Genomic DNA, 10,469 nt, shown 5'->3' on the forward strand with positions numbered 1-10,469 from the left:
AGCAATTATTAGCCATGGTTAGCCTAACCTAGCCATTACTAGTCTTGCTTAGCCATGGTTAGCCTAGCCTTGCCATGGTTAGCCAAACCTAGCCATTACTAGCCTAGCTTAGCCATGGTTAGCCTAACCTAGCCATTACTAGCCTAGGTTAGCCATGGTTAGCCTAACCAAGCCATAATTAGCCTAGCCATGGTTAGCCAAACCAAGCCATAATTAGCCTAGCCATGGTTAGCCAAACCAAGCCATAATTAGCCTAGCCATGGTTAGCCAAACCAAGCCATAATTAGCCTAGCCATGGTTAGCCAAACCAAGCCATAATTAGCCTAGCCATGGTTAGCCAAACCAAGCCATAATTAGCCTAGCCATGGTTAGCCAAACCAAGCCATAATTAGCCTAGCCTAGCCTAGCCCTTACTAGCCATGGTTAGCCTAGCCCTCCAGCCCCGCTCCCCCGGGGAAGTTGATCCACTGGTTCCAGTTGAGCTCGTGGGGGAACACCTGACCCAGCCGCAGGCAGCAGTCCACGGTGGACTCGTAGAACACGGTGCCCTCCCCCGCCCTGGCCCCGCCCCTGGCCCCGCCCACCTCCCTGGACACGGAGGTGGCGCCCGGGGAGGAGAAGAGGGAGGGCTTGGGACGACTCGACAGGAACTTCCTCCTCAGGCAGCCGATCTCTATCAGCACCTGGCGGAGGGGGGGAGGGAGAGGGAGGGGAGGGAGAGGGAAGGAGGGAGAAGGGGGGAGAGGGAAAGAGGAAGCGGGGGAAGGGTGAGAGAGAGTGGGAGAAGGGGGGGGGGGGGGAGAGAGAGAGAGAGGGATGGGGAGAAAGGTGAGTTTGGACAGAAGCATTTGAGTGGAGGTTGACCTGAACAGGGGAGGAGTCACTGTGACAGACAGGTGAGGTCATCATGCTGCATTCAGGCGCTCCTCAGAAACCAGGAGACTGAAGCCACTTTGAGATCTCAGATCTTGCCCACTCAGAGCCCTTTCACAACCAACCAATCGGACGCCATCCAGGGAGATGTCAGAGATTTCCAAGGAGCATTTGAACACAGCATTAATCTGTGCACAGGAGAGGCTACTGACTGACGGACAGGTGAGGTTTACCTGTACAGCTACAGGTTGTTACGGGGAGGGCCTGGTTGTTAAGGGGAGGGTGTAGTGACAGTGTGATTGACAGGTGAGGTGTTTACCTGGACCAGGTCCAGTAGAGCTACAGGTTGTGGAGGGTCTAGTTGTTAAGGGGAGAGTCCAGTTGTTACGGGGAGGGTCCAGTTGTTAAGGGGAGGGTCCAGTTGTTACAGGGAGGGTCTAGTTGTTAAGGGAAGGGTCTAGTGACAGTGTGATTGACAGGTGAGGTGTTTACCTGGACCAAGTCCAGCACGGCCACGGGCTGCAGGACGTCGCGGTAGTGCTCCAGCAGTGCATGCTGGGTAAGGCCGGGCCGGGCCATGACGTGGTACAGCACGGCTTCCATCATCCCCTTACACACGGGCCGGTTCAGACTGCCGTCCACGATACGCCACGGACGACTGATGAAGCACACGTCACTGTCACTGAGAGAGGAGGAGGGAGGGGGGAGGGGAGGAGGAGGGGAGGGAGGGGGAGGGAGAGAGACAGAGAGAGAGAGAGAGAGAGACACAGAGAGAGAGAGAGGCAGAGAGAGAGGCAGAGAGAGAGAGAGGCAGAGAGAGAGAGACACAGAGAGAGAGAGAGAGAGAGAGAGAGAGGCAGAGAGAGACACAGAGACAGAGACACAGAGAGAGAGAGAGAGAGAGAGAGAGAGAGAGAGAGAGAGAGAGAGAGGCGAGTCAGTCTGCTGGTCAGAGGAAATCAACCAATCACAGTCATGTAATTCCGAACAGACATGGAAGTCTGAATCATGACCCGGAGCAAGTGGATGAGATTGCAACATTGTTGCATAAATAATTTCTCTGATTTGCGTTCTCACAGCCCTTCATGTAAACGAAGTAACATACGCAATGGAAGCAACAGACGTGGTAGTTGATTGGTCAGAAAAATTGAAAATTGCCTGTTGTTCCGCTCTTATCCAGATCAACACGTGTGTGCTGTTGTTTTCCTATGGACTGCCTCCATGTGTCGTTTCTAATCAGAGTGAAACCACCCTTTTCAAGCGGAGCATCCGTCGGTTGTCTGCTCCGGGAGCGACTTCTAATGAGCGTTCTCACAGCTCCAAACGACGCAGAGCAAAGCAAACTTTATCCTAAACTCCGATTCCAAGTGAAGCAAATGTTCTAGTGAGAACACTCCCTAAGATTAGATTCAACTGTACAAGTACTATACAACAACATGCAGTTCAGCACAGTGTTAATTTCGTTAACGAAAATGTTGACAAAAAATATGCGTTAACAAACTTTTTTTCCCATGACGAAGACGAGACGTTGACGTGACGAAATTGATCTTTGAAAATAAAAACTGTGACTAAACTATTTTGACTTTCGTTGACGAGACTAAGACGAGACTAAAATGTTTGTGGTGGACTAACGGACATTCACATTTTTAATAAACTATCTTTTCGAGTGCAGTGCATTCTTGGTTGTAGCCTGGTCTATCCATCCTCCGCGCACTCATTCATTCATGGCCAGACGCGCGCGCACTCATTCATGCAAGAAGCGCGCTAAAGCAAACGGCTACACGATGGCTTAAGCACAAGCAGTTGGTATTGGTATTTGGTACTGGAAGAAAGAAAATAATATATTTATGGACACACTTCAATTATAACGCAACAGAAAATAAAACACAATGCACCGTAATAGCTGAAGAGAAACGATGTGGCTTCAAAATAGCTGGGAAGAACAGGACAAACCTAACCCTAACCGAGGACAACACAGCAGGATTGCATCGATGGGAGAGAGAGGCTAGCTAGATATCCAGCTAAGGTAAGAATGTTACATAAACAGTTAAATCAAATGTTGCTGTTAGACTTATTATATATAGCCTATTGTAGTGCTGAGAGACGGGAGTCGTAGGCGGCGTATCAAATGACAAAGCTAAACGTTTAATGAAGGACACAAACGATTGTAAACAACACACTCAAGCAGTAAGTAGAACTGAATAAACAACTCGGGTACTGGACTATTATGCTGTTGTAGACAATGCAGGAAGAAGGGAAGGGAAAGGGTTGAAAGTCGCTATAAGAGGGACTATTAAATGTGACTAAAACTAGACTAAAATGTTATGAATTCCGTTGACTAAAACTAGACTAAAATGTTATGAGTTTTCGTCGACGAAAACTAGACTAAAACTAAGAAGGATAAAATGTACTACGTGTGACTAAAACTAACATGCATTTTCATTTAAAGACTAAATCTAAAATAGCTGCCAAAATTAACACTGGTTCAGCATCTAACCGGAATATCCATCGGAGGAGGAGGAGTGCAGAGTGAGCACGCGCGTTGCCTTGTGTCTGACTAGAATCTACAGGAGGTTTACCAGGTTCTACAGTACAGGTGATGTTCACCTGCTCCAGGTATTTACAGGTAATTATATATATATATATATATATATATATAATACAGGTACAGATATACTCACATATTACTCTTCTCTCCTGCTGCTGATGGCTCTGCCTCTCCCTCTGGAACACACACACACACACACACAACTGTCAGACAGACAGACACGCAGGCAGACAGACAGACAGACAGGCAGACAGAGAAAGAGACAGACAGAGAGAGAGACAGACAGACAGGCAGACAGAGAGAGAGACAGACAGACACAGACAGACAGACACAGACAGAGAGACAGAGACAGACAAACACAGACCGTCTCACACACACACACACACACACACACACAGACACTCACACTCACACTCACACTCTCACACACACACACACACACACACACACACGTCCCTCACCTGCTGTCTGTCCTCCTGACCCTCCTGTCGTCTCATTGGTCAGGCTGAGGGGCGGGACTGTGGCTGACGATGACGACGATAAGGACGACAAAGGTCTCTCCTCACCCCTCTCTCCCTCCTTCTCTCCCCCCTCCTCTACCCTCTCCTTTCCCCTCTCTCCCTCCTTCTCTCCCCCCTCCTCTCTTCTCTCCACCTCCTCTCCCCTCTCTCCCTCCTTCTCTCCCCCCTCCTCTCTTCTCTCCACCTCCTCTCTCCTCTCTCCCTCCTTCCCTCCCTCCCGTTCCTCGGACTCCATCCGTCTCTTCTCCCCCTCCTCTTCCTCCTCCTCCTCCTCTTCCATCCTCTCTCCTTCCTCCCCCTCTCCCACCTCCCCCTCTCCCTCCCTGGCTCTCTTAGCGGGGGGCGGTCCTCCCTGGTCCTGGTCCTCTCCGGGGGGGGGGTCTTCGAGGCCCCTGCGGAGGCCAGGCTCCCTGTTCCCTTGGTGGGGCAGGTGGCCCCCGGAGCGCAGCCTCTTTGTGGAAGTCAGGAGCCAGGGCCCCGCCTGCTCCCGGGCCACCAGACGCACAGAGCCCCCGCCCAGCTCCAGCACCGCCCCCTCCTCCACCAGGTCCTGGGGGGGCAGAATCAGGGGTACCAGGGTCAGTACCGTAATACTCCTAATAGGTCAGTACCGTAATACTCCTAATAGATCAGTACCGTAATACTCCTAATAGACACCACGACCGTAATACTCCTAATAGACACTGTGATCAGAACCGTAATACTCCTAATAGACACCATGATACAGTTATTATCATGGTGTCTATTAGGAGTATTACGGTTATAAATACTCCGAATAGACACCATGATCATCACCGTAATACTCCTAATAGACACCACGATCAGCACCGTAATACTCCTAATAGACACTGTGACCTTAACCGTAATACTCCTAATAGACACTGTGACCTTAACCGTAATACTCCTAATAGACACTGTGACCTTAACCGTAATACTCCTAATAGACACTGTGACCTTAACCGTACTACTCCTAATAGACACCACAACCGTAATACTCTTAATAGTATAGTAGACACACTAGTGGTTATGGATAGGCATGGGACAGAATAATAGATTATTTGGATAATCATTCCCAAGGGTTAGGGTTAGGGTTAAGTACATTTTTAACATTAGCACCGTTAACACTTTTTCCTATTCCAAATAAATAAAATTTATTGCAAATTAACGGACAGAACTAATGTCGGTTCTGTAGCACTATTAGTTTAAAATATATATATATTTATTCCTCTATTTAAAAGGGAGGATGGACAGTCATTGACTCTCCCTGAGTTAGCTGGGTAGCTACATGACATCAGCATCCCTGGGCAGGTAAACCCACAGGGGAGATACGGCCTCAGATGTTCTAAACTATTAGGACGGTACGGACAGATGTTCATACTAGGAGGGTATGGACAGATGTTCAGACCTAATGTCGGTTCTGTAGCACATAATATTCATATAGGTCAGTAATTATTATTACTTATTACTAGTGTTGTTCCGAGGCATGGCCACCGATACGCACAAAAATGCTGGTATCGGTATCGGCGAGTACTAACAAAAAAAAAAATCCGTTTTTTTTTTTTTTTTTTTTAAGTACTAAAGTTATTTTGTTTGTAAATGTTCACTTGCTGTTGCACTACTACTACGACTGTTTTATATCTTAAATGGATATTGCACTGATTGGCATCTGTGAGAGCCACATTTCAGGTTTTATAAGGGGTTGATTTTCTTGTCACCATACCAGGTAGACAATAAAAAAAAGTTCTATAGTATTCACTCTCTGTTGGTATTTCTTCCTGTTTTACAAAGGTTTTGAGCAGTGCCAGACTAAGTGTTAGCAATAATTTTACATCGAGGTGAGTATGCGGCTCAAAAAACATGTTTTTTTGTTTTGTTTTTTCAAACGCCGTGGTATCGGATCGGTACTCGGTATCGGCAAGTACTGCACGGTCAGGTATCGGTATCGGTATCGGGATCAAAAAATGGTATCGGAACAACACTACTTATTACTATTGATTGTGGAACGAGAGTCTGACGTCATTCAACTTGTGTTTACAGTTGGGCTACCTGTGTGTGTGTGTGTGTGTGTGTGTGTGTGAGTGTGTGTGTGTGTGTGTGAGTGTGTGTGTGTGTGTGTGTGTGTGTGTGTGTGTGTGTGTACCTGTATGTAGTCCTGCAGACCCCTGGTGCGTCCCTCCCCAGGTGTGTGTGTGTGTGTGTGTGTGTGTGTGTGTGTGTGTGTGTGTACCTGTATGTAGTCCTGCAGACCCCTGGTGCGTCCCTCCCCAGGTGTGTGTGTGTGTGTGTGTGTGTGTACCTGTGTGTGTGTGTGTGTGTGTGTGTACCTGTGTACCTGTGTGTGTGTGTGTGTGTGTACCTGTATGTAGTCCTGCAGACCCCTGGTGCGTCCCTCCCCAGGTGTGTGTGTGTGTGTGTGTGTGTGTGTGTGTGTGTGTACCTGTGTGTGTGTACCTGTGTGTGTGTACCTGTGTGTGTGTGTGTGTGTGTGTGTGTGTACCTGTATGTAGTCCTGCAGGCCTCTGGTGCGTCCCTCCCCAGGTGTGTGTGTGTGTGTGTGTGTGTGTGTGTGTGTGTGTGTACGTGTGTGTGTGTGTACCTGTATGTAGTCCTGCAGACCCCAGACGTCATTCAACTTGTGTTTACAGTTGGGCTACCTGTGTGTGTGTGTGTGTGTGTGTGTGTGTGTGTGTGTACCTGTATGTAGTCCTGCAGACCCCTGGTGCGTCCCTCCCCAGGTGTGTGTGTGTGTGTGTACCTGTGTGTGTGTGTGTGTGTGTACCTGTGTGTGTGTGTGTGTGTGTGTGTGTACCTGTATGTAGTCCTGCAGGCCTCTGGTGCGTCCCTCCCCAGGTGTGTGTGTGTGTGTGTGTGTGTGTGTGTGTGTGTACCTGTAGGTGTGTGTGTGTGTGTGTGTACCTGTATGTAGTCCTGCAGGCCTCTGGTGCGTCCCTCCCCAGGTGTGTCCAGGTGTGTGTGTTCTCTCATCAGGTCCAGGCGGTCCAGGCCGAAGGCGCCGCTGCTCTCTATCGCCCCCTGCAGGCAGAGGCTGGCGCTGAGGTCCTGGGGGGTGTAGCCTCGCCGGGCGACCAGGCGCTGGCGGCAGGCCTGGGGGGGGGGGCAGGGCCGCACGGTCCCGGTCAGGAGGGAGGGCAGGAGGGAGGGGCCGTGCCGGGAGAGGTCGAGCGGGGGGAGGGAGTCTGAGAGGGGGAGGGGGGGGGGGGAGAGAGATTAACACAAAGTTAGTTGATTTTACGTTTGAAGAAGATCATGATGTTTGTGGATTTGTAAGTAAGATAGATTGTCTGTCTGCCTGCCTAAAATAAATTGAAATGGACTGACATAGCACCTTATTCCAAAGCTCTTTACAACGGCCCATTCACACACATTCACACACCAACGGCGGCAAGCTACCATGCAAGGTGCCGGCCCGCTCATTGGGAGCAATTTGGGGTTCAGTGTCTTGCCCAAGGACACCTCGACATGTGGCCAGCCGGGGTTCGAACCATCGATCTGCGATCATTAGGGTCTACCTCCTGACCCACAGCCGCCCCTGTCTTTCTCCCTCCCACCCTCCCTCCCTCCCTCCCTCCCTCCCTGTCTGTCTGTCTGTCTGTCTCCCGGCTTGGAACAAACTCACAAACTCCCCTCCCCCCCTCCCTCCCTGTCTCCCTCCCTGTCTCCCTCCCTGTCTCCCTCCCTGTCTCCCTCCCTCCCTCCCTCTCCTCCCTCCCCCTCCCCTCACCGTCGTCCTCGGTGTTGAACAGCGTGTGTCTGCCTCCCTCCCTCCCTCCCTCTCCTCCCCCCCTCCCCTCACCGTCGTCCTCGGTGTTGAACAGCGTGTGCGCGGGCGTGCGTCTCAACTGCAGGCGCATGATGCAGCTCTCCACCACGATGCTGTCGTTGGTGTTCAGGTTGCGGATGTTGACGATCCCCGGGGCGCAGTAGCCGCGCATCATCAGGTAGTTGGTGTGGGACGCCTGGTGGGCCTTCACCTCCATCCTCTTCCTGCCCTCCACGTCCTCCTCCCCGCCCCCGCCTCCCCCCTCCTCCTCACCCTCGTCATCCTCCAGGGCCGAGATCCTGAGGGGGAGAGGAGGGAGGAGGGAGAGGAGGGGGGAGGAGGGGGAGGGAGGGAAGGGGGGGGGACAGTGTGATTATGTGAACAGGTCTATCCCTTCTGAGACCTCTCTTACTAATAATAAAAATAATAATAATAACACAAAAATAATAATAATAATAATAATAATAATCTTTTTAATTATGTGTGTTTTTAAATTGAAATAGTTGTTTTTAAATTGTTTAAACTTGTTGTTTTTACCTATTGTATTTGTGCTGCGAAATTGTGTGTTTTTAATTTGAAATGGTTGTTTTAAATAGTTTTAAACTGTTGCTTACTTATTGTAAAGCACTTTGATGTAAAGTGCTATACAAATAAAGTTTATTATTATTATTATCTTAATTGTTCCTTCTTCTAGCATTGTGACTGCCCGTGGTCCGAGCATAGGTTACTTTTCCCTGCTATGACGACTGATGGACAGATGATTCACTTACTTAGACAGATGTGTTTGTTCTAAGTCGCTTTGGATAAAGGCGTCTGCTAAACGCGTCTGCTAAACGCCAAAACATTTCAATGTAAATGTGCCTGTATGAATATGCCCGTACGTGATACTCAAGAGTGTAGCTGTTTGAGTCTTATACAGTCAGGCTTCATTTTGCATCTGCCTGTCTGTCTTGTCTGACTGTCTGTCTGTACACTTGTAACAAAATAAAGGTTAAATGAAACAAAAAATAGCCTAGCCTAGCCATCACTAGCCTAACCAAGCCATGATTAGCCTAGCCTAGCCTAGTCCTTACTAGCCTAACCAAGCTATGATTAGCCTAGCCTAGCCTAGCTATTACTAGCCTAACCAAGCTATGATTAGCCTAGCCTAACCAAGCCGTGATTAGCCTAGCCTAGCTATTACCAGTCTAACCAAACCACGATTAGCCTAGCCTAGCCTAGCCATTAGCTAGCATAACAAAACAGCTCTCTCTCTCACCCCTTGACGGCCTCGTTGTCCACCATGGTGCTGTCCACCACCACGATGTGTTTGGGTATGGACACGTGCACGGCCAGCAGGCCCAGGGTCATCAGGCTGAGGCAGCCCAGCACGGCCCCCCCCGGGGCGTCCAGGGAGTAGTGCAGCATGCCCTCCACGTCCAGGGGCTCCAGGACGTCCAGGGGGGAAGGGCTGTGGGCTCGGCCCGCCTCGGGGGGCTCCGGCTGGGGGAGGGAGGCGTCCACGGGCCCCCCGGAGGTCGACTGTCCTGGCGGTGGTTGTTGTGGTGGTGGTGGTTGTTGTTGTTGTTGTTGTTGGGTTTCTGCTTGGTTCTGGTCGGGCTCGGTGGTCTTGGTCTTGTCCGACTCCTCCGTCTCCATCCTTTCATCCTCCTTCTCCTGTTCTTTCTCTCCTCCCTCCTCTTTCTCTCCTCCCTCCTCTTTCTCTCCCTCCTCTTTCTCTCCTCCCTCCTCTTTCTCTCCGTTCTTCTCCACCTCTTTCGCGTTCTCTCCCTTTTCACTCTCCGTCGGCTCGTCCGCCTTCTCTGTTTCTACGCTGTCTTTCTTCCCCTCCTCCGTCCTCTCCTCTCCTATCTTGTACTCTCCTTTCTTCTCCTCCTCCCCTTTCTTGTCCTCCCCTTTCTTCTCCTCCTCTCCTTTCTTCTCCCCTTTCTTCTCCTCCCCTTTCTTCTTCTCCTCTCCTTTCTTCTCCTCCTCTCCTTTCTTCTCCCCTTTCTTCTCCTCCTCTCCTTTCTTCTCCTCCGCTTTCTTCTTCTCCTCTCCTTTCTTCTCCTCCTCCCCAGTCAAGTTTCTGTTCTCCTTCTCGTGGTAGAAGGCAGTGAGCGGTCTGTCTCCCCGGTCGCTGTCTCCCAGGGGCGTCAGGAAGTCGTACACCTCCTTGCAGAGGCTCGCAGGGAAACGCCACCCGAACCACCTGTGGAGGGGAACGAAGCGGTCAAACATAGTCGAAACACGGTCGAAATTTGGTCAAAACAGCGTCAAAACACGGTCGAAACTGTCGAAACACCGTAGTAACAAATCAAAGATGATAGCATGAAACTTTTATGATACTACTGATGACATATCAGGGTCTTGAAGGGTTGTCCCATTTCATAGGGGAAGATTTCCAACCAAATAACTCTGTTCTGGGATGGTAGGGCTGGTACTAACCTGTAGTAGCTCTGAGACAGCTGGTAGCTCATGGGTAGGACAGGGTAGGGCTGGTAGGACAGGGTAGGAGAGGGCAGGGCTGGTACTAATCTGTAGCTCGTGGGGAGGATGGTACTGACCTGTAGTAGCTCTGGGACAGCTGGTAGCTCATGGGCAGGATGGGCAGGGCCCGGCTCCTCTTGGGGGCCACCAACTTGCTGGCCCGGCGGCGGTTCACCAGGCCCTTCCTCCGACACTTCAGGAACACCTGGTACAGAACCTCCTGACGGTACTTACTGTAGGTGTGGAAGGTCTGGAGGGGGAGGGAAAGGGGGACGAG

General features: G+C 50.5%; 1 protein-coding gene across 1 annotated transcript in view; it reads right to left on the reverse strand.

Moving 5' to 3' along the window:
* Nucleotides 1-428: 428 nt before the first annotated feature.
* The window catches only part of LOC308154360 (general transcription factor 3C polypeptide 1-like), a gene marked incomplete at its 3' end in the record, with an annotated part of 53,952 nt that continues 43,911 nt past the window's right edge, over nucleotides 429-10,469 (reverse strand). Inside the window, 10 exon segments of the mRNA XM_080527523.1 lie at nucleotides 429-683; nucleotides 1,366-1,555; nucleotides 3,555-3,597; nucleotides 3,883-3,994; nucleotides 4,271-4,492; nucleotides 6,859-7,139; nucleotides 7,757-8,022; nucleotides 8,982-9,427; nucleotides 9,818-9,914; nucleotides 10,270-10,442. Coding sequence (XP_080383649.1) covers nucleotides 429-683; nucleotides 1,366-1,555; nucleotides 3,555-3,597; nucleotides 3,883-3,994; nucleotides 4,271-4,492; nucleotides 6,859-7,139; nucleotides 7,757-8,022; nucleotides 8,982-9,427; nucleotides 9,818-9,914; nucleotides 10,270-10,442 — 2,085 coding nt within the window.

Source organism: Nansenia antarctica (genome assembly GCF_963989245.1).
Source record: "Nansenia antarctica genome assembly, chromosome: 3".
NCBI classification, from domain to species: domain Eukaryota; kingdom Metazoa; phylum Chordata; class Actinopteri; order Argentiniformes; family Microstomatidae; genus Nansenia; species Nansenia antarctica.